This window comes from Ciconia boyciana, chromosome 6 (assembly GCF_034638445.1).
Source record: "Ciconia boyciana chromosome 6, ASM3463844v1, whole genome shotgun sequence".
In the NCBI taxonomy this organism is placed as follows: domain Eukaryota; kingdom Metazoa; phylum Chordata; class Aves; order Ciconiiformes; family Ciconiidae; genus Ciconia; species Ciconia boyciana.
The window spans coordinates 22709043-22733619 of record NC_132939.1 but is presented as its reverse complement, the minus strand read 5'-3'; the positions used below and the strand labels follow the sequence as shown (position 1 = coordinate 22733619).

The 24577-nt window shown below is 41.7% G+C and overlaps 1 protein-coding gene across 12 annotated transcripts in view; it reads right to left on the bottom strand.

Moving 5' to 3' along the window:
* The window catches only part of LDLRAD3 (low density lipoprotein receptor class A domain containing 3), a 131553-nt gene that overhangs the window by 78745 nt on the left and 28231 nt on the right, over positions 1–24577 (bottom strand). For all 12 annotated transcript variants that reach the window (XR_012043079.1, XM_072865283.1, XM_072865278.1 and 9 more), the window contains one exon: positions 1211–1357. Coding sequence is in view for 11 of the 12 variants with exons in the window: in XM_072865278.1 (XP_072721379.1) it covers positions 1211–1357 (147 nt within the window). In the remaining variant the exon portion in view is untranslated. The remainder of the gene's footprint in view (positions 1–1210; positions 1358–24577) is intronic.

Sequence of the window (24577 nt, the reverse complement as noted above, 5' to 3'; positions counted from 1 at the left end):
CTATGTTTTGGATTTGTGCTGAAAACAGCGTTGATGATGCAGGGATGTTTTGGTTACTGCTGAGAAGTGCTTACACAGAGTCAAGGTCTTTTCTCTTCTCACACCACCCCACCAGCGAGTAGGCTGGGGGTGCACAAGAAGTTGGGAGGGGATACAACCAGGACAGCTGACCCCAACTGACCAAAGGGATATTCCATACCCTATGATATCATGCTCAGTATATAAAGCTGGGGGAAGAAGGAGGAAGGGGGGGGACGTTTGGACTGATGGCGTTTGTCTTCCCAGCTAACCATTACGCATGATGGAGCCCTGCTTTCCTGGGGATGGCTGAACACCTGCCTGCCCATGGGAAGTAGTGAATGAGTTCCTTGTTTTGCTTTGCTTGCGTGCGTGGCTTTTGCTTTACCTATTAAACTGTCTTTATCTCAACCCATGAGTTTTCTCACTTTTACTCTTCTGATTCTCTCCCCCATCCCACCAGGGGGGAGTGAGTGGGCAGCTGTGTGGTGCTTAGTTGCTGGCTGGGGTTAAACCACGACAAAAGTGTAGGCTAGAAAGTTTCATGCTAGCTAATGGCTGAATAATACTAACTAAAGCTTAATTAATGCTAAGAAAAAGATGAAATCACAGAGGAGGACCAGACCAGACATTTTTTAGCTCTCTAGAACTGGGAGTTCTGTAGGGAAGATTAAAACATGTAAACATTATTAGCCAATACATTTGGTCTATTTTCCAGAAAGTTAGTATTAAGTTTCAAAGGTTTAAGAATTACATTTTGACAGGAGAGAACAAAAATAAGAGGATACAGTCAACAATTTTGAAATGAAGGGAACTAGTCTTCATGGTAGTAGAGGTCAACTTATAGCACTAGGCCAGGGTGCTGAAGCAGTATACGCAGGATCCCTAAAAATCACAGAGCATCACTCCTCCACTGGAATAACTGTAAGTCAAGTCTGCCTTGATTTATTCATCTGTGAATAGGGGTTTAGGTACCTGCTACCAAGTGCTGTATTAAAATTGGACAATTTGAAGAATCTTAAAGACTTGAAATAATAAGAAAGGCTGTACATTTTTTCTAACAATAGCTAAATTAAGAAACCGGTGGTAGCTTTGTTACTTACCTAATATACACTACAGAACATGCTGGTAACACTACCTAGCCAAGCCTTGTGATACTAAGCATGTTAAGGTCATAGCAATGGTCACTTACGGCATTCCTTCTCATCACTGTCATCAAAGCAGTCTGGCAGCCCATCACACTGCCAGGCCCCTGGGATACAGCGCCCATTACTGCACATGAAGTTTCCAGGAATGTTGCATTCATTTGTGAAGTTATTCCCAGGCAACAGCTGGCTCTCTGCAACAAACAAAAAGGAAAGTTTACAGGGGATTTTTAAAAAGGCAGCAAAAGCAGTCACTGAGCAAGCTGTTTATCAGTGGTTGAATGAAGATGAGTGTCATGGTTTAAGCCCAGTCAGCAACTGAGCACCACACAGCCACTTGCTCACCCTCCCTCCCCCACCCCCAGTGGAATGGGGGAGAAAATCAGAAAAAAAGAAAAAACCACCACAAAAAAAAAAAACCCAAAACCAGTGGGTCGAGATAAAGACAGTTTAATAGGACAGCAAAGGAAAAGTTAACAATAACAATAATAAAAGAATATACAAAACAAGTCATGCGCAACGCAATCACTCACCACCCACTGACCAATGCCCATCCCATCCCCAAGCAGCGATTGCTGCTCCCCAGCCAACTCCCCCCACTTTATATACTGAGCATGACTTCATATGGTATGGAATAGCCCTTTGGCCAGTTTGGGTCAGCTGTCCTGGCTGTGTCCCCTCCCAGCTTCTTGTTGGCAGGGCATGAGAAGCTGAAAAGTCCTTGACTACTGTAAGCCCTTCTTAGCAAGAACTAAAACATCAGTGTGTTATCAACATTATTCTCATACTAAATCCAAAAGACAGCACTATACCAGCTACTAGGAAGAAAATTAACTCTATCTCAGCCAAAACCAGCACAATGAGACAAATGGACCTTGGCCCTGGTTATTTTGTCATTCTCCTATCAGTATCCTGAGTATGGTACTTGGTAGCACTTTCTTTTTCCTAAATTATCATTTTACCTGTTCTCCATTCACATTCCCCATTTTACAGATTTCTTTTTTGCTATTTGCTTTCTAGGAACATACATGCAGCCTTCTATGTATCCTCAGGTCAAAGCAAAGTTTGTTAAAAGAAAAAAAACCTCTCTCCTTCACAGGGTCAGTCTAAACACAAGTAAAACAGACAAGACTACAAGAAGTCAGTTCTATACTCCCATGCTTTTGTCACATCAGTACTTAGCTTGCAGAATATTTTTTTAATTGTCAATACCCGAGGGCTAGGAACTAGGTAATGCATTGACTAATTCACACTAGGTTTTCAATTAAGTTTTAAACATAGTGCTGCTGATCAAAGTCAGATTTGAGCTTCTTGGTGTTAATATAGTCCCCTGGCATACACCTGTCCACAGGCTAGTAAGGCAGTTGGCATGTTAACAGTCTGCCAAGTGGAGAGGGTTTAATTGCAGGATACTGGAGATCAAGAGAACGGTGCAAGAGGGAAACCTAGAGATTTGCCTTCAAGGTTAAACACAGCTCTAGGCAGTCATTTTAAAATATCTACCGTTTCCCACTTTGTGCATTGTTTTTGGAATGCAGATATCACAGAAACACAAACTTCAGTGGAGGAAGATAATGACACTCAATGGTTTTAATAAGCACCAAAATGGCATGTCATGTTGTCAAACCGGGGGGAAGCTGCAAGACAAGGCAGAGGATGAGAGAAAGAATATCCTTCCCCTCATCTTCCTCTCATGTTCCAGACTAGTCCCAGGCAATATGCACTTGACCAGGCAAAAACCAGAAATACAAACCTTCCCACCCAAGGGTGGAGGTGTCAAAAAAATGCAGGCAGGCAGGGGGGACATATATCTTCATGGTTCAAAACCAGGAAGAAGAAATTAAGCTGACATGCAGCTTAATCATTTACCAATCATTTACCTATTTTGAGGATAATTGCATGACTTTTGGAACCCTGGGGGAGTGGCAGAGCTGCAGTCAGTTCCCTTCATTGCCCACCCTACACCAGCTTGCTTCCTGCCTCTGTTGGAGTCCAACTCCTTCCTCTCCCCAGGAAGACCTGAGCTCCAGGGGCAAGGAGTAGCCCTATAAACACAGCATGGCAAGTACCCCACTCTTCGACACTGGACAGTGCACAGAGCAGATCACAGCTGCCAGGCTCAGCAGTTTCAGGGAAGACCCTTTCCTAGCTCATTCCTGCAGTCCCAGGGAGGAACCTGCTCCGTACAGGCATCTTTGGAGAACTCAGCTGCCAAAACAATGAGCCATGAGGAGTTCCAGATGCATCTGAATCAGCCAAATGCAGATGGTTCCCCTCCTCCCCTACAACATAGCAAAATGCTGCATCCCTGACACAGGCAAAACTGCTAAATTTTACATCACTGTTTCAAATGACACATGATAGGAATGATTCAGGGAGGTATTTTTTTTATGCCTATGTCTGCCCCAAACAACGTGTTTCCTCTCAAATGTTATTTCTTGCAAATGGCTGACTCTTCTGGGGATGTTTTAAGAATCTGCCAGCACAGAGCAGCTACCTTAACGGAAATTTGTCCTGAGCTGTTAAAAGACAAGGCAGTTCAGAAAAAGGTGGAAATAAGGTCTTCCAAGGCAGATGGGGCAATCTCAGCCACTGGCCACACACCCAGAGCCACCTGTAACTCTCCTGCTGTAGCATCTTAAAGAACCAAAGTGACAGCGCCAGCAAAAAGCAAGCCCTGGCTATGCAGCTGGCAATTTGATATCTTTTTGCTTTTAGCAATTTCATTCGAACCTCAATTTCATTCCCTGCACTACTGCTCTTCTGATCAAGAAAGAATGGGTTTTCTCTCTACACTGCGACGGAAACAGGCTACAACCTAGAGCACACTGGAAGAAGCTCAGCTCCAGCCCACTCAGGCAGTGCCTTCACTGCTCCCAGCAGCTCCCAGGGAAAGGCTGTACCCAACTGTACTTCATGCCTGAGTCCTTAAATCTGAATCAGCAATGGGAACGGTTTGCCCTTGGTTAGTCCTGCCATGAAACACTGAACAGATATGGCGCTGTCAATAACCACCCCCGGGCTAGTGCAGCCTTACAGCATCACTGTTAACTAAGTTCTGCAGTTCTATGTTCAGTCAGCAAGGGGTTTTTGGTGGTTTTGTTTTGTTTTTCCTTAAACTAGTGATTGAACACATTCAGGTCAGTCTTCGTATCATTGACCTGTACCTGGTAAGTAATCAACAAACCAAAATTGCCACCCTCAAACAGCTACAGAGGGTGAAACTGTCCATGTTACACAACCTCCTATTAGCAAACAACTCCCAGTGCACTAACACCACCTCTGCCTGCAACTGGAGAAAACCTACCACAGTATTACAAAACTACTGCATGCTATCACCAGATCAGGATATGAAAGGTATTCTTTGCAATGTAAAGGCACAGACAATATACCATGTTCTCAAGTTTGTTATAAAGCATCCAAGAGCTGCAACAGCAGAACCTAACTCCTTTCTCCACACTCCCCCCCCCAAAAATAGCTTTCAGGTCAGTATGGTACCACTGGAAGACTTTCCTGGTAGCTGTCATAACTTTTATTAGAGAGAATTTACAAGTTCTCAAATATTACAAAACTGAAATGTCGTGACTAAGAATAAATCTCTGATGTAAAACAGAGTTATTTCAAGCTTGACAAGAAAACTAGGAATTACTGAGGCTTTTGCTCTCTCAGAACCTAAGCACCTAGGCAGTACATTTAGGAAGCAACACCAAAAAGGTGCCATTCTCATGGCATCTCTCTCTGTTGCTCTGTGCTACCTTCTTGTCTAACCTCATACCTACATCTCTCATCCAACCTGCTCCACTTCCACATGGAAGCTGCACCTATTCAAAATGAAAAATCCTGCTGTCAACACTTAAGTGAGACTTCTTCTAGACTTGGGTAAGTTGCTAGCTAAGAACCGACACCAGGTCTCACAGCTACCTACCCTAACTATAGAACTGTCTTCTCCCCCCTAAGCTTCACAGTGTTCCCGAGAAAACATAACTGGATGCATTTCAAGTACTGTAACACCTCCTGTCACCGAAATCGGGAATCAAACTCCTTAACACCAATGTAGTATTAAGAAGCAGACATTCTTTATTACGGCGCCGGATGCACGGGGGATCATTCCACCTAGCGTGCATACCGCAGGTTACATCAGCCGAAACGTATATTGTCCAGTTACATACATATGCATCACATTTCCCGGAATGATAATGCATATTCATTCTATTTCCTGGAACTAATTATCATATTTGCGTGGTCATTACGCATGCGTCCTTGAGCTCCGAGGGGCTTCCGTGGGGGTCTCTGCTGGTCCTTGGTGGCCATACAGGTGTGTCCTTTAGTTGACCCCTTCTTCTGGACATGTGCAATCCCACCTTGCTTATGTAACTTGCTTCCCTTCTTCATGGTGCATGGTCCCTAACAATGATTTGGCACCCTTAACACAAACCAATTATTCTAACCACCCTCGACTCGTTGTCAAGATGGGCTAGGGCTGTACTGGGAACATAGCAGCATGTCCGTACTACTCCTTGTCCAATTGTCTTTGGGCATAGTAGCATATCCATAGCCATAGGTGTACAAACACAATATTAAAGCATTGTCTAACCTGCTCCTATCTCTATGTTGCTTAGTTACAAAAGAACAAACTAATAATTTTGGTTACATCTGGTTACACTCCTGTGCAGAATAACCAAAATTTAGCTCCTGTCAGATCTACTGCTGTTATCTTGCCTGAAAAGCTTTAGCCATGATCTCCACACTTCTTTAATGAAAAAAATTTAGGCCAAGCCAAATAGTTTAAGAAATTTTTAGAGTTTCAAAAATCAAAACACACAAACCAAGAAACAACCCCCCGCCCCCTCAAAGCTATTGAGTCCCTGTTACTTTTAACAGCTCCTTTAAACGAATGCTATACTTCTACCCTACTAAATTGAAGCAACATTCCAGGAACAGATACCAAATTTTGTTACCCAGTAAGTTGTTTGTTTATAGGATATCCTTTGTCATACAATAAATTTACCCTCAATGTTCTTCTAAAGCAAGGATGTATCACTAACCTTTTAACCAAACAGGAAACAAAAGATACTGGCAGATCAAGTTACTTGCCGACAGTCCTACACAAGCTTTGCAGCAGAATGGGAACATGGAACTCTGACTCAATCCAATTTCAAAGCAAAAGCTATTTCTCTTAAAACATGACCTTCATCAGTTGCTAGAAGAGAACTGCAGGTTACAGACAGCAATTTGAGAGTCATGGTCAACGCATCTAGAAACTTGTTAGGTGCATTACTCCATCTTCAAAAAAATCCATTGGTGGATAAAGAACTGTCAAAACAATTGCACATGTGGAACTGTTTTAAATCATATTGCTCCTTTTGCTTCCTTCACTTTGAAAGTCTCCTCTATCAGATGTAAAAACCCCCAAGGAAATCCTCAGTGAGGTCATCACCTCCCAACCCTCAGGAATGCGATGTTCCTGTCCACTCAGCGCACAGCCCACTGCATGAATCAGGTGGGCTCTGTGCACACACACAAGGAGGAGCAGTGTTACAGACATGCACAAGACAGACATGGAAAGGACCAAACCAGATCATCTTGTCCATTTGACTAATAGGGTCCATATAGATGTCAGGTTTTGGGCAGCCAACTTGCTACACCACCCATTGGCAGGGGCAGAAATTCCTTCAATCTGGCAGAGCTGGCTTTCCAATAGTTGACATATTTACCCTGTAGCCTCTTTGACTAATTTTGAATTCAATCCAAATATGTGCTACACGGATGTGTTCAGTTAAGTAAAGGAAGAAGGGAAGAAGGGGAAAGTAGTAGTCCATTTTCACTGCAACACATTGCTCACTTTTAGAAGCATACCATCTGGGCTGAATAAAAAAAGGGACTTGTGTTTCACTTTGAAGGGGACTGACTAAGGAAAGTCAATCTGGTTTAGCAGCCACTTCCAAAAACATTGGCATCTAAATATTTAATACTCTCTGAAAAAGAATCAGGGAAAAATAAATAAAAGGACAAGTCATACTGAGCACTTCACACTGTATTAAGAAAGCAAGTCAAGGATATCTTTCACAAAAAACCCTTTACCCGAAAGCACTCCAGAGGACTGTGCACATTACAGAACAGATCACTACTGATAACACTGCTGCCTCTGTATCAGAAAGCATAATCAGTAAGAGTAGGCAGTTACCCTGGCCAAGGAGGTTTTGAGGAAGAAATACAAGACACTTATGTGTTCAACACCCGCATGAACAATGCCAGTAACTTCAGCCTCTTTGCAAAGAGGATCTATCGCCAAGGATGAAGGATGAACTCTTCACTGCCAAACCTTTAGCATGGCTTTTGTGGGAATCCTGGGATCTTCACTGGATACTTTCAATGGATCGCTGCTTAAAGTTTTTGAAATGTGAAGAGAATTATTTTGATCCAGTCTAGTACATAGCTGTGGGGCCGAAGGTACTCATGATACTTTCCTATCACACAATGCACACAGTATGCTCCATACTTGAATGGATTCACTCTTTCTTTCTGCTTATCCCTTGCCAGGTGTAAATCCAAACCAGGTTTGATTTCAGTCCATCAGAAGACTGTTCTCACACTACTGAAATCTGCAAGGTGTTGTGAAAACAAAAGGAGAGAGACTAGAACAAGCCAGTAGCTGGAATTTGCATCAAGATGGCATCAAAAAGACGTACCTGCCAATATTTGCTCACCAGCAAAACACATCACAACTAAAGAAAAGTGAGTGATAATGGCAGACTTGAACACTTTTTGATCTTCCTCCATCATCTTAAAAGACAGCAAATAAGCGGTGCTAAGATTTGATTCCTCAGACTGCAAAACTATTTACAAATGCTTATTTACATTCAGGTCCAGTTGCTTCTGTAAGTTTAGCTGCTAAGTACAGATGTCTCTTATCATACTTCTCTATGTTGACATGAGGCATCTGCCTCACTCCACATCTACTTTACAGATATCTACTAATGCAGATGATGCACCCAGAAAAGGAATTCAAAAGCTGAGCATGAAGAAACTCCAAACATTATGCTTTGCCTATAAACTTCAGTTTAACATGTGCATGCATAAACTTCACTGGCAATAGAAGTATGTTGTCAGCAAGGTAACACCAGTGGAATTAAGGTAGACTTGGCTTGACACTCACTGCACTGAAACAGAAAGCAGAGCCGAGTTGTGCTTATGAGAGAACTTCAAAGTCAGGACTCCTGCAGCCACCCAAAGAGTCTGTGGCAACAAGCCTACTCAACCTCTTTACTATACTTTACCCATTGTTAAAATGAAAACAGGGCACTAGTTTAAGAGGAAGGTCCCATACTGAATTAAAGTATGTAAGACGTAAAAAGATTGCCCATTAACAGCATCAAGCAGGTAAGGAAAGTACACTAATGAGGACTAAGTTCCCTTTCCATCTCTTACATAAACACCTTTGATATCACCCAAAAAGTTGTTTGCAGCTGCATGTTCATAAGCATACCTCATAAATCCCCATAAATGCTAGTCTTCAGCTTGATTTGCTTTCCTATGCACCGCTGCAAAGGTGCCTTGCCAGAACAGAAGAAAAGCATCCCAGTGCACATGCAGGCTGGCTTTGAGAAGCAAAGAATAAGACAAGCTCTCTCTTTGCTCTGCCGTGAAGCCTCTGACAACACCTAAGCCATCTGTCACAAGTAAAGGACACCTGCCAGTGATTATCTGACAACTTAAATCCCCTTGAACAGTTTTAATCCCTGTCCTCCCCTATCCTCATTTAAACTGCCTGATGATTACATTGCTATGCAACATTAGAAGTTATGAGGGTTACTTGTAAAGGCAGATTGACAGCCCCACTGCAATACGAGTGGTCAAAAACGTTTCTTCACTGAAGCAGCAGGTAAATTAGTGATTATTCAAGGAACTGCTCACTGTTCAGATTCAACTTCCCCTCCCTCAGTTTTCCGACTGTGATCCATGAGATGCGATATATTCAATATCTAGTATTTTCAAGATTTAAAGTGTATCAGGCCTAGTCAAAATAGCAGAAACTCTTACAGTTACTTCCAGTTAAACACTAAATATTAATGAGGCAAGTCAAAGTCAATGGGAAAACCCTTTTTAGTGCTCTAAAAAGGCTAGCTTCTTTCAATTTAGACAGAAAAACTACAGTGGCAGGGAACACAGACTACTGTCGGATGCCCATCCCTCACCCATTAATTCCTCATAGCAAAAGCTGCCTTTATTGAACTGAAGAGCAATTAACACATCATGATCTCCACCATAAATAATGCAATATGCATAGAATAGCATATCTTTTTCTGCATATCCTACAGTGTTAGTTTAAGCAATTGGCACATTCCCTATAGTAGGTGGCTGCATTTCAGCACTTAGCCATGCAAGCCCCTAAATTAAACGTAATCTTCTAAGTCATTCCCTAATAAACAACCATTTGCTTTTTCCTTGCAACACCATGTGCAGGAAGCGAGCCAAGGTGAACAGGCTTACTTTAGTCTTACAGCCTTCATGGCTGGATTCTATATTTGGGGGACTGGGCATTTCACTAGAGCCCCCACATCTGCTTGTCTCCAGTGCAGCTGCTTGAGTATACACCAAAAATACATACATCTAGGTCCATGGGCTCTCAGCACGTTTAGCATGGTGGAAGAGAAACAGGCTATGGACCATTAACAGTACAGAGTGAACACAGCTCCAAACTAATACAAGTTTAAACAGAAAAAGGAGGAGGAGGAGAGAAGGAAGAAACACTTAGATTACTGAACTGAACTTTAGGTCACTTCCCCAGCAAGAAGGTCAAATGGAGATTATATGCTGTTCTTATTAAAACTAAAGCTACCCAATCAGATCATTTCCTTACAGAAGTGGCAGAGGTAAATATATCTTATTCTTAATACCTTTGAGGGATGTATAGCTATAACACCACCCTGAGGACAACATCGTTTTTGCCTTTACAAAAAGAAAAGACTAAAGGATTTATGCACAATAGCGCAGAAGACCTACAACAGATCTCGGGACAGAATCTAGATTTCATAATCCCAGTCTCTGCTTTAGCAATATACTTGTAATTACTTGCCAACAGGAGTCAAAAAGGAGTGTTTCTATCAGACAGCTGTACCCAAGAGAAATTAAATGGGGGGGTAGGGGTGAAGGAGGAGATAAGCTCGCGTGTCCCATGACACTACTCCGGTCTCCTGACGACCAGGCCAAGCTGACGTTCTGCCTGGAAAATATGGAGATCATGCCTGAACTGTGACAGCAGCAAGACTGAGTGATTCATTTACTTACGAATTTCAGCATTTAACTCCAGGAAGTGCATACGCTGCTCCAGACAAGAACAAAGAAATGATGGAGTTGAGGCCTTTTTATCCCCTGGTGAATAACGTTTATTATCCTTCACAAGGCAATGGAGTCATCACATGGCTACCTTTCTCCCTAATTTTGGTTAGTGGAGACTCCTGGATATTCATGGCAAAAGGGGTCAGTACATAACCCCCTACTTCTTTCTTTTGACTATAATGGCAATGTGAGTAAATGGTTATCTTTACTGAACAGTTTCCCCATCCTGCTTGCCCTCAATCCCCCAAGATAACTTATAGCAGAAGACCGACTCAGACTGACTCATCCACCCAACCCCTGGAGCAAGATCAATACTCCAAATTTAGGATTGTTTCGTTTATCCCAGACTCCTCTCCATTTGCTCCCCCTGCAGTGATTTTAAGCAAACTATGAAAACCATTACTGTGCAATGAATTAGAGCATGCACTTACACAGAACCCTCTAATAATTAACATCCTCTGGAATGGAAACATTTTCCCCAATTATGTGTTCCTCATACTCTCAGAAGAGCTTAGCTATTATCTCTGGGCACTTAAACATAAAGTTTACACAGTGCAGAATAGAAATCTGAAATACAAAGAACATATTCCACTGTCCTGGTTTCAGCTGAGATAGAGTTAATTTTCTTTATAGTGGCTGGTATGGGGCTATGTTTTGGATTTGTGCTGAAAACAGCGTTGATAACACAGAGATGTTTTAGTTGTTGCTGCACTAGTCAAGGACTTTTCAGCTTCCCATGCTCTGCCAGGTGCACAAGAAGTTGGGAGGGGACACAGCCAGGAGAGTTGATCCAAACTGACCAAAGGGCTATTCCATACCACATGATGTCATGCTCAGTATATATAACTGGGGAAGAAGAAGGAAGGGGGGAACATTCGGAGTGATGGTGTTTGTCTTCCCAAGTAACCATTACGTGTGATGGAGCCCTGCTTTCCTGGAGATGGCTGAACACCTGCCTGCCCATGGGAACTAGTGAATGAATTCCTTGTTTTGCTTTGCTTGTGTGCGCGGCTTTTGCTTTACCTATTAAACTGTTTTTATCTCAGCCCTCGAGTTTTGCTCTTCCGATTCTCTCCCCCATCCCACCAGGGGGGAGTGAGCGAGCGGCTGCATGGTGCTTAGTTGCCGGCTGGGGCTAAACCATAACATCCACCAATTGCAACCTTCAGGTTATTGAACAGTGACTCTCTTCTAATCATTTCATCTTACCCACAGGTTATTACTATCTTTCTGATCTTCCAAAAGAGCAGAAGACACTGTCACAAAAAAATATTCCACAGCAGTGCAACTGAACAAGAGCAGGCAGCCCTGCCCACCACAGTGACCCCCTGGAAACACCGAGTCCAGAGGGAACCTACTCTGACAGAGGAAAGCTGACCAGTTGCTGTTTCCACATCAGCTCCACAGTCAGGTTGTTAATCACTTTAACTTCCATGCAGCTTAAAGCCAGGTATACATTCACACATCTTGGTAAGCAGAATGAGGAGAGAAACAGAAGGGGTTGCTGCACCATTGCTAGACAAGTCTACAGGATCTTCAATTTTTTTGAAGTAATGTGCATAGTTAACAAAGAAAAATGAAAAGGTAAGACCAGCAGACTTTGGGGGATTCTTTTAGTTTCTGCTGCACCAGGAGAAGCTCGTGTTTTGGATTTCGGTATGGCAGTGAGCACAGTTATTTATTGACCATTAAGGCTTTCAAACAGCAGTCAGTGACAACCACTGACTTGTGCTTTCAGTCTTCAGAAGGTACCTCCTTTAGCACAGTGCTTTGAGACACAGGGCAGTGGCATTCCTCCTTTGAAATCACTCCCAGCAATTTATCAGCTCTACTCCAAACACCAGCATGCTAACAGGACCACTTGCCTTTCCACTTCTTAGTAGAAGGCACTGCTTCTGAAGGCACAGTCCTGTGTTCAGACAGATTGTTTGGAAGTTCAGCTTCAGCATCAGAAAACAATAGTCATCTTCACAGGCTGTGTGACAGACCTGCCCGTTTCTGAAACAGCTCTGGCTCTCCTGTCCCAACTAGCACCAACAGTTTGGCTTAGACCTTTATAGAGTATGACAGTGTTGTTTCCCAAGAGAGACACTGTTGTATGAAACTTTGCTTTGACTGCAACCAGGTTAGTGTTTGATGTATAATCCCTTTCCAGATGTTCCCTGGCTAGAAATGCATACTTTTTGAATTTAACTTCAAGCTTTAATTTGATGGAAGAACACAAGAGTACTGGTGACAAAAAGATAAGCCATATAAATACATATCAAAAAATGCAACTGAGCATCTTGATGGGGGTAGCAGCAAAAACAGCAAGAAAGAACAAAAAACTAAAGATGTAATTTCCATATTCAAACGTGCTAAAAGCAAAGCAAATCCTATTGATATTATACCCTCCATACTCAGTAACTTTCAACACACTTCTTAATAAAAGACAGAACCTGTGTATATAGAAAAGAATCCAACTTCTTCATGAACGATGTATGTAATACATTCATCACTATACACCGGCTACCCTACAACAAAGGGCAACAGTAAGTCACCTCACAGATCACATTACAAACTACAGACACCTGCAGCAAACAGAAAAGATAACTGTTTTTAGCATCTCAGAAGAGAGTATTTTATCTTGTTTTGCTCAGTCTCTCTACCTTTGAGGAAAGATTTCTCCGCAGCACTCTTATGATACAGTCAGGTATATTATCCTCCTCTTGCACAGATTCAGACCATGCTTTGAAGAGACAGTAAATCAAGTTGTACCGTAACTAGTGTCATATGAATAAAAGTACAAGTACCTGACACAGTGAAGAACCTCAGATTAGTCTGCCAGTTATGCCTTAAAAGCGTGGATTTTAAAAAAAGCAAAGGATGCCTAACTTTGCCTTGGTAAACTTTATGATCAATAGAGTATCATCTGTCCTCCCACAGACAACACTGCTGCATCTCACCAAACTGAACAGATATGCTGTCTGCATCAAGCCTGCACTATCTGGTCATTTGGTACTACTCACCCTGAAAACACAGCCTAAATTATTCTCAACAAGGCATGGACATGAAGAGAGCAAATAGAGAGCAAGTAATCTCAGTCTTGTTTCTCATGTCCCAAACTACCATCAATATCAAATCCTTATATCAAACTCCCCCCCCCCCCCCCCCCCGTATGATTGCAGAAAATCTTGGATTTGTAGACCTCATGCTCAAATTACTACCTGCCATCATTTTGGAAGATGAAAACCACTTGATTTTCACAGCTTTTAAACATCAGCTTACTTAGAACAGAGATACGTGAAATACTTTCTAAAGAAACAGGACTGTAGCAGGTTGCAACAGCAGCTCTGGCTGCTGATCTGACCCACCACAGGAACCAAATCTATCTTTTATCAGGGCGGGCAGGGGGAGCTGACTGGAAGGTTAAATGATACCAATCACAGCCAGGGAGATGCTTACATTCCTCTGTCTACAACAATTCTTAATGCTGAAACTCTTCCTCCACTAGTCTCATCTCACTGCTTACTCTGCCAGTAAGATAGGGTAAGAAAAATGTACTCATGACCAACATCCACCTAGCGATAATATTCCCAAGCTGATCTTATCTTCTTTCTTCAACAGGAGGCAGTCTGAGCACTAATCTTGAATGGCCTATTGATAGGGAGGAAAGAAAAGAAATACAGTCTCATATCGACAGCTAAAGACCTTGAAGGTGGGAGGAGTACTACTAATAAGTTTTAGTTTATTCAAGGATCAATCCTAGGGATTCAATACAAATTTGCCTTTATTTCACAAGCTGCTGAGAGAATTACATTCTGTCTGCAAAACACAACAGAACATAAAATTTTAAAATCCTCTAGCAATGCAGTGCCTAATCAGTCACCCATAAATCCAGCCTTTTAATATTAATGTGAGATGAAACCAAATTGCTACATACAGATCCATATATAGTTACTTTCCACTGTTATGCCGAGGTTTTAGCTACTTGTTCTCTCAGCAAACACAGCCCTCTTTGTCTAACTTTTTCCTTGGCAACAGGATACTTCTGACAGCATCACCCAGTATAAATCATAAGCTTGTGTAAACCAGTAAGGACAAATAGCAGAACTGGACAGTAAATCTTGTACAAAGTGAATGCCAAGATTAATGTATCATTCAATTAAATGATAGGAAGGGCAGTAAAAGGAATAAGGAATGACAAAGTTTGAACTGAAGTTATATTTGGGATTTTGCGGCATGGCTGCAGAACTACTAGAAATCCTGTCAGTTCAGTTCAGGTAAACGCATTTGAGACGAGCTGGTAAAGAAACATTTGTCCAACCAATACTTAGCAAGCTGCAGGTCCAGAACAAAAGTGAATTCAATGTCCAAAATTAATCAAATTTAAAGGAATAACCTACAACAACAGAAGTGACAAACAGAAATTCCATTTAACAATGAGCACTTTGTGGGGTGGGGGAGTGGTGGTTTGTTTTTCTAACAATTGGAAGGAGCTAGGTTTAAGTTTCCTCACACAATACTCCACATCAATATAAACCTACCTAGCACAATTAAGTTTAAGTTTCCTAATCACAGAATCTGAACATTTACTTTCTCAGAGCAATTAGAAACCTCTGATCTTTGACTTGGTTCTGCAAGGACTTTTTGTGCACTATGCAGATGCAAGAGGTCATAAAAGGCTGCTGTTAACCACATCTTCTTGCTTAAAAACATGTATTGAATTACTTGTACTTAGGGGCCTTCAGAGATGAAGGTTAGCTGTGCAAACTCTGGGATGTTCAGCCTTACTAGCTGGGCAGATTCTTTTAGGTCTTACACCCGATGTAAGAAAAACCCCACAGTTGTTCTGTCTGGAAAAAACAACTGAATTCACTATTAGTTTATTTCCCTACATGCAAGTGCCACTTCAAGCTGTTCTTTGTGCCATACAATGATGACTTAAAGGGTGCTCCAATGAGAAGTAATCACAAGGAGCAGCAGCAGTTAACTGAGGCTGTAAATGTCAGTGTTAATTCTTTGCAAAAAAAAATATTTCTATGATGTCAGTTGCTCTAGGAGCATTTCAGTACAGCAGTGGTTAAAGTATGCTGTAACTTACAGGCATAAAAAGCACTGAAGTCCTTTGGAGTTGGTAGCTGATACTGGACACACTACCCCTCTCTACATCCCAGCATACAAAAACCACAATGCCCAAATATGCAGTAATACAAAAACGTGGAAGGGGAGGAAAGGAAGGGAAAAAGCAGTAACTACGAAGGAGAATGCCAATCTTGTCCCTCAGCAGGATGCTAAGGAGGTATCATCTTGCCCCATCTCCAGTGAGTAGTCACTCAGCACTTCTAAGAATATTTAGTATTTCTGAAGTCTTCTGTCCCACCACACAGATAACACACAGAATCAACCTCTGCAAACGAATGCAATTTAAGCAAGAGCTACACATTACAGAAAAAAACCAAACCCCTACAAACAGAAATTGTTAACTGGTAGGCAGAAGAATGTTTCACCCACTGAGGGGAAAAAAAAAAACCAAACAACAAAACAAAACAACCAAAAACAACCTCTGCACCTCCAGAGACCTTAGAGTCCAAACACATAAGATGACGACAGTATGGAATGGTATTGGTCAGTGTCAGAAGCACTACATCAAATTAACCATGGCTGCTTTTTGTACACAGCTGTGATTAGCTAAAGGTGCATCTCCTCAACAGCTTACACTCATCTAAATCAGAGCTAATAGCCCCATCTTTCTCCAACCCCAGCTATAAATTCCTGTCTTCCCTCTTACAATCCAGTTGCATAAACTCCACCACAGGTGGGCAGCAAGCTTTAAAAAAGTTAACCTAAAAGCCTTTAGTTCTTTCTCAGCGCTGTCTGAATCAATCCACCACCAAGTTTCAAGAGCATATGCCATCACAGAAGAGAGGGAGAAGAACACACATGCCCTGGAAGGAGGGACAGCCCGAACACCTCATGCTGCTGTGGAAACACCCCCCTACGTTAAGAGCAAGACAAGGGCGGTAGTCCTTTCTCAGGCTAAACCAGATAACCTAAAACCAAAACCCTCCTGCTATTTTCAACTCCAACAGACATCGCTTAGTCTAATAAAAGTTGTTTGTCCTTAACAACTATGCCACAATTCCTTCTTTAAGCAGCGAAGGAAAGTTTTCAAGAGCAGGAATTGTCTTGGCAGCTGCATATCAAAGTCTTCCCCAGTACGGACAGCTGCATGTCAGAACCAGACATGCTACACTGTGTCCCAGCAAGCATGTAGGTGGTGAAGGCTGGTATCCCACACTGACGTCTTACTGGTGAATGACCATTTGACAGGGGTGCTGGAGACAGAACATGCAGGGCTCTGAAAGCAAACTCACTGTGTAAGCATGGTGGAGAAAGCAAAACAAGATTAAGTTATGATAGTTATATCCTCCTGATGATGTCAGGAGAGTAATTTATGCATTTAGGCTGTGACTGCACGTCGGTACAGCACATCAGGAGGGGAAAGAAAGCTGCGGTATTGGTAACAAGGGGAGAACTCGGGCTGTGCGACTACATGAAGAGGCCACACCTCAGAAAGAGCCTGCAAGACACAGATGGGATGTGAGGCTCCGCAGGGGGTAAAGTCCAAGAAAGACCAGGATGCAGGCCAGAGTAACAAAACAATGTCCTTAACAATAAAGAAAAAACTCATAATCTCTCACTCAACAACACTGAGCTAATTTCCAAGTGCGAGGAGATTGATGACAGATAACCACAATTTTAATCTAGACAGAGACAGATCTGCAGAATTCCCTACCCTGGGAAGGCAACTCAGCTCCTGCTTTGAAGTCTTGCCCTAAGAACAGAAAACAAGGAGACCAGAAAACTCTCTCCTGAGGCTTCTGGAAAAAAAAAAAAAAAAAACACAAACAAAAACAAACACACACCACCACCTGGAAGAGGAACAAGAATGTTTTTCCAAACAACACACTGAAGCAAGAGTTAAAGTTAGAAGAATTAGCAGAAGACAGAGTCAAGGAAAGGCAACAGTTTAAGACGGGGAGAGTGACTGTGCTAGGTGTGACAGCACACAGCCAGTGAAGACAGAGTACTGTTCCTAAACAGAAGCGATACCTGGAAATAGATGATAACCTCTTCAAATACAAATACAAATCCAACAAAGAGATAAGAGTCAGACTGAAAAGAGGGCATACATGAAGACCACATGAGTTGGGTGACAAAACATGGTGCAAAGTGAACTCAGAACATCCCTGAATCTTCAAGGGAAAAGGCAACTCATTCCTCTCCAGCTGCAATGGTAATGCAGGAATGGACATATACACTTTTAGAAAAAACAATTTCAACATAACAAGCCAAACTAGAGCCTTCAGAGGATCACCAGGTTGGGTTATAATCAGCCAATTTTCATCCACCTTATATTGAAAACATGACAAGCCATAGTGCAGCCACAGCGACACCCTTTAGACCGTCCAGGACCTCACACCACTCTCTCTATTTTGGAGATCACTGCTAATATACTGGTCTAACTCAATAGTGAGACATCACAGGACACAAGCCTCTTCAAATGTCATGTCCTAGGTGTATTTGAAGAGATTTTGCCATTACTTTAGACTTGAAAGGTTTCTTTTATAAAAGATGGTATGCATTTGCCCTTTCCCCATAGCTCTCGTCACATGTCCTCCACTAGGCAAGCCTCAAAGAGAATTAAAGTGGGGGCAGACGATGGAGGTCAGGAATGATAGATGTATACAACAACTGGTTATTTATTTGAAGTTGGGAATTTCCCATAATCACTACCAGAGACCTAGAAAATAATCACTTCAAGTGAAAAATAACAGCTTTTATAACTACCTACCTAAAACATTATTTTCTCCCATTCAAACTGAGCTCTTTGATGTGCTTTATACAGTAACTTTATACAGAAGATAAAGTGACTCAGTATTTGATGCACAGATTAGATTGCTGCTGCTTTCTGTAAGCAAACAAATAACAGAAAAATAAATGGCATTTGCATTTTGTCAATGGGAAACATGCTGTTAGGAAGATACATGGCAGGGATTATACTGAAGTGAGAGGCTCATTCTTTTCACAGGAGTTTAGTTTCCCCTTATTTATTTCAATTATTCATTGTACCAGAAGCCCTAACTGAGAGCAATTATGTTTTTCCATTGTAGAGGAACATATACAGTGCCCCCACACAGACGGGACGTTAATGCAGGCTGTGTAGTGTGGCTGTGCAATCTTTCTGCAAGGCACTGGTGACCAATTCTTTCCAGCAAATACTGCCACAGCAAGATACCATCCATGCACACCATATATTTCAAACTGCTTTCAAGCTAGCAGTTAAATCAGGGGTTTGTTCACAATACAGGCAATCTTGGGTTTTGGCTCTTTCAGCAGTTGCTGTGTTTAACAGCACAGTGAAGAGTGAAGAATACTGGAATGAACATAGAGAAAGGTCTAGCAAAAAGCAGAAAAAGTTTTGATGTGTGCATGAGAAAAATGAACATTCCCCCAGAAGCAGTGGAGGCAACTGTGGTCAACATCTCTGGAAAGGGTCAGACAAGAAACAGTCCAGGATTTAGTCTATGTGGTACACCAGCTTTCTTCCTCTTCCCATTTTTTGCTTCTTTGATTCCTGCCAATTCTGTTTCCTTTATTTCCTAAAATCCTCTGAACAGTTTCCAATAAAGAAAAGTAGCACCTGCTTTTTAGAAGTCTATCCTGGCTTCGGAATTAAAAAAAAAAAAAGTTATGCCACCCTACTCAAAGTGCCCATTAGACCAAAAGTCTCAAAGAAAAGCTTCCTAGTGCACTCTAGTTAAGAAAGAATAAGCATTTATATACTGCAGCCCCTAATCCAAATATTTTGGGTGTCTCACTTGAGCCACTTGCAGCTTCCAAGCCTGGATGTGTTTTACTCAGATTGGTCAATCCCCGGACAAACTCCAAGCTAACCAGAAACTTATTAATTTCTGCTAACTACAAAACCTTTCTTGCCTTCTAAGGCTTCATTAAACATTTTTTGCACCAGGTATTATTCCACTGAGCCAAATCAAAACTCAGGAGATCTCTAAAACCTTGCTATAACCCCATGCATCATTTTGCTGGTTAAACAAACTCTGAAGCTCCACATTCCTCCTGGCATCCATCATATTTATGTATGCCACAAACTGTACTTTCTAAAGAAGCTGGGGCAAAGACATGTCCAGACAGAGAGCATCAAGCTGGCAAATGCCAGACTGGGAGGGCTGCGGAGCAAACCGATGAGCTGGGGAATCACCTACAGAGTTACACAGATGGGGACCAGGAGAAACAGACAAGATCTCAGTAGTTTCTTGAAAATTTTCAACAAAAACAGAAGTCCATAATATCTCAGTAACCCAGAGAACTCAAGATGCCCAGGCAAAAGACATGGCTTCTATGTATTCAATAATAAAGTTTTTATTCTCAAAGTGCATATCTACTTGGTTCCAAGGCAGGATACATTTGTTTTCACACAAAACCCAAACTGAAACTTGGGATGCACTAAGTTTATAGATTTGCCAATCTGTTTTTCAAAGTTCTAGGAAAGCAAGCATTATCACTTGCAATAGCACCTGAGACTGGCCATAATGTACATTCTCAAGAGCCTTGATGAATACACTAATGAAACAGCAGTTTCAGCATGTTACCATTAAGGGTTAATTTTAATTTTGAGTCTCATTGGCCTAGTTGGCCATTTCCATAAATACCAACCCAGCAGATATAATTGCAAAGCAGGTATATTTGGCTACAGTCACTCTGCTAATTTAGCAGCAACTAACATCCGAAAATTGCAGGGTGTAAATTTAGCATAGTGGGGCTTGCACATCGTGCTTTTTTACTGGTAGAGACTGTATTTGATTAATCAGAATTAAAGAAAGATATCACACTTTATGAAAGCTTGTCTATTTTTTCCCCTAATCTCTGGAAAGAAAGAAAGAAGAAAAATCAGACTGTATTGACTAGATAATGACAAAGGTAGCAGAGCTCAAAACTGTGCATTTCTGAGTTTCAATAGTCATTTCTTTCAGGTCAATGAGCAGAGAATTGCTAGTGCCAAGCAATGCCAAGACTTCTGCCAAGCAGCTATCAAATCTAGGTAAGATAAGGCAAGAAGGAAGAGATGTCTTTGGCATACAAGGACAACCTGAACATATTTTCTCTGTAACAACCGTATTCAAATTTCTTTTGCAGCCCCAAGAAATCAGCAACTGGCTAGCTCTAACTGTGGCTCCTCACTACCACTCACATACACATTTGCACCTTCCTTTCTGTCCTTCCCACACATTACAAGAAGTTCAGAACACAGTGAAAACTGTACATAAGAGATAGGACACTCTGGTAGGTAATACACAGTGCTAGACTGACAGCCATTGCCATCAAAATGGACCACTAGTGTAACACATACGGGCACTAGCCAAGGTTTCTCCTACTCCACTTAACACAAGCATGCAACTGTGCAACAGCAGTGACCAAGCAAAGCCGTGTCCAGCCTTTGCATTTCCATGAGCCATCATGTCTGTGCATCACTGCTGTTACAATAACTCCAGTTCTTACTTGACAGAACAATGTCTCAACCCACTTGCAGCCCACTGCTGCTCATTTGGGTTTAGATTTTCTGACAAAGTACCTAAGCACACTTACTCCAGACTTACTAAGATTTTCAGTCTCTGAGCATAGGAGCCGCTGCCACACATACCCCCCACTTTAAACACACAGGCCCATATTTAAGAGAATGGGAATCTTGCTGAACATTCAAAACATTTTTCTCCTGAGGAAACCTGAGTTGAAAACACTTGGGAGCAATAAAGATCCTTAAAAAGGCACCTGAGATTCTCCATAGACTCATTTCTTTAATTTTGATTCCTAGCTACTGCAATAATTTCTACTTTTCTTAAAAGACAAGCTGACACATTCTGTTCAGATCTTCTGTTGAAGAGTTGCGGAGTCGCAGCTCCCATCTTCCCAGTCGGAAAGCCCAGTAAACTGCAATCATCCATACGCTGAGGTTTTATCTCTTCTCTGAATCCACTTCATTAGGATCTGAGAAACAGGCCTAACAGGCGAGGTACAAAGCTCTTTGAGGTAACAGACCCTGCTAGAACTTTGGAAAATTAGTTAAACACTTCAGAAAGAGATCACATACTTCAGACAAGATGCAAAGGAAATGGAAAAAAAACACAACAACAACTTTGTTGTGGTTTAGCCCCAGTCGGCAATTAAGTACCACACAGCCGCTCGCTCACCCTCCCAACCCCCGCCCCCGGTGGGATGGGGGTGAGAATCAGAAGAGCAAAAGTAAGAAAACTCGTGGGTTGAGATAAAGACAGTTTCATAATTGGAAAACAAAATAATAACAACAACGACGACAACAACAAAGATGTAATGAGAAGGAAAACAATAAGGGAACGAGAGAGGAACAAAAACCCGGGGGGGGGAACCAGCAATACAACTGCTCACCACCCGCCAACCAACACCCAGCCACTCCCCAAGCAGCGATCACTACCCCCCAGCCAACTCCCCCTAGTTTATATACTGAGCATGACATCATATGGTATGGAATAGCCCTTTGGCCAGTTTGGATCAACTGTCTTGGCTGTGCCACCTCCCAGTTTCTTGTGCACCTGGCAGAGCATGGGAAGCTGAAAAGTCCTTGACCAGTGTAAACACCACTTAGCAACAGCATGTTATCAATATTATTCTCATACTAAAATCCAAAACACAGCACTATACCAGCTACTAGGAAGAAAATTAACTCTATCCCAGCTGAAACCAGGACAACTTAAAGAGAGCAAAGACTTTCCTCGTACAAAAGAAGTAGGAGGGCTTTCATTTAACACAATTATCTTCCCTAAATTTTCCCTTCACTTATACTTCCCAATAGTGGCAAGTTACTGAAGTATATGGAGATCAGTACTTTAGCACAAAAATCACTCTTACAAAAGCAAAAATATTTGGCCAAGAAGATGAATCCTGCGCTTAGATCATACAGACCATGAATTGAGACCTTTTTTAATCTTGGTTTTATTATGAACAAAAAATCTCACTATCCTTCAACATGCTTCCAAAAAAGGGCGCTTTCCTCTTTATAAACACTAATGCTTAGTGACACCCTATCACAACGATTTAACAGGACAGCTATACTGTCCTGTTAGCAAGAGACATTACACATTAGCAGAAGACAACAAGCCATACTGTCTAGGACACAGGATAAGCACCATCATGAGAGACAAGTGATGTCACTGGATAACCTGTGACCTCATATATTACACAATACATCAGGCTGTTCTGTTTTCTCAGAGACCCATGCAAGTGCCTCCCAGACCAATTCATTCCAAACAGGCCTTTGTTGGCCAGTATGTAAGAGGATGCTCGTCATTTATTGTAATGTAAAAGTAAATTCCTTGCATTCAAGAACTAGAAAAACTGAGTTTTGTGAAAGACATCGACAACTCAGCTGCGTTCTCCACTTCAAGTCTGGAAGAAAGCCTGTCTGCATCTCACACTGCTTCATGTGGAACAAGACTCCTGTGACCCTGGTGACTGACACAGAGGAAAGAGAACAGCTGTCAGTCAGGAGTGGCTTCCTTCAGCAATACTTCATTAATAATTTAACTGTTAATAGCCATGTAACTGGAGTAATTACAGGAGAAATTAAGTGTATAGTTGTCCATTATATTGAAAGCACTTCTCTTAAATTGTCTTTGCTTTCTACTTAAGCAGCAGGGTTTCTCTTTTGTTCAAGGATTAGTCCCTTTTAAAAAGGAAAAAGGTGTGAAGCTCAAGTAATAAATACAATTCATTTAACTTAAATTTTGTAATCACTCAAAAAAGGCTGAATGTGATTACTGTAAGTCCTTCTCATTTTTCTAACCTCCTATGCAATTAATTTTCACATATTCAAACACAATATAGTCTATAACATAGAAAGGAAAGATTTACGCACTTGGTGCTTCACTGCAAGTTATGTATATGCATATTTCTGATTCAGGAAGTTAACACAAAAATAATATTACCTTTGACCATGTACACCCACCCATATTCTGTGAACTAGCTGAAAGTATAAAGGGAAAACTAAGATACAGAAAATATAATGCAATGCTAAAACTTGCCCAGGACTCTAGCACCAAACAACTTCCTTCTTGGTAAACACAACACAGGCTGTAAATGTCCTACACCATATTCATGTGTTTCATACACAAAGCAGATGATGGGGCTCAGCCAGCAGCACTTAAATTATCCACTAGCTCTTTGGATAATAAAACACTATGTCTGTGTTTTCTCCAGATTTCCAAAGAAATAAATTTAAAAGGAATACTCTAAGTATTGACTGCATTATGGCTGATGACTGTACAAACTTAACTGAACTTGAGTGTTACCCCCACCAAATAACACTAGTTCATTCCATTTGTGAACTCAAAGAAGGACACCTGAACATGTCTATGATACAATATCCCAAACACAGACATCCTTAAACTGACGATGAAAGTTCTTGCTTCCTTTCCACTTACACAGTCACTAAGATTACTCATACGATCAGCATCTCATCTATAACATGCCATATGCTGACTCCAAAGAGAAGGAGGGGGCAACACACAAGGAACAAGTAGCAGTGCCAACATGAGTCCTCTCAGCTAGCTGGAGGCTGTAAAGAAGATACAATCAGAAATCCAATGCCAAAGAAATGAGCTCTCTAGGGAAAATTAATTTCTTACTTCCTCTAGAAATCTACTGCCAATAGTACGGAGTATCCTTCAGCAGTCAGGAAGGTTCATCCCAAAGGCAGGAAGACTTTCTCACAGAGACTGCTACCAGCAAGGTAACTTCGCAGCTTCATTACTGTCATTATTTGAGTGCCCATTAGGAATTTCTCAGTGTATTTCAGATAACCCTGTAAACAACATGTTTCAGGAAGGGCCAGACGATACTGACACAATAGGTTTGGGTACCTGGATGACACTTCTTATCAGGCTCAGACACAGCAGATTGTCATGTCATTCACAATGACTGCCAGAGACGGGTGACACCACAACTTTTCCAGTATGTCAACGTACCTTCTGTGTTTCCAA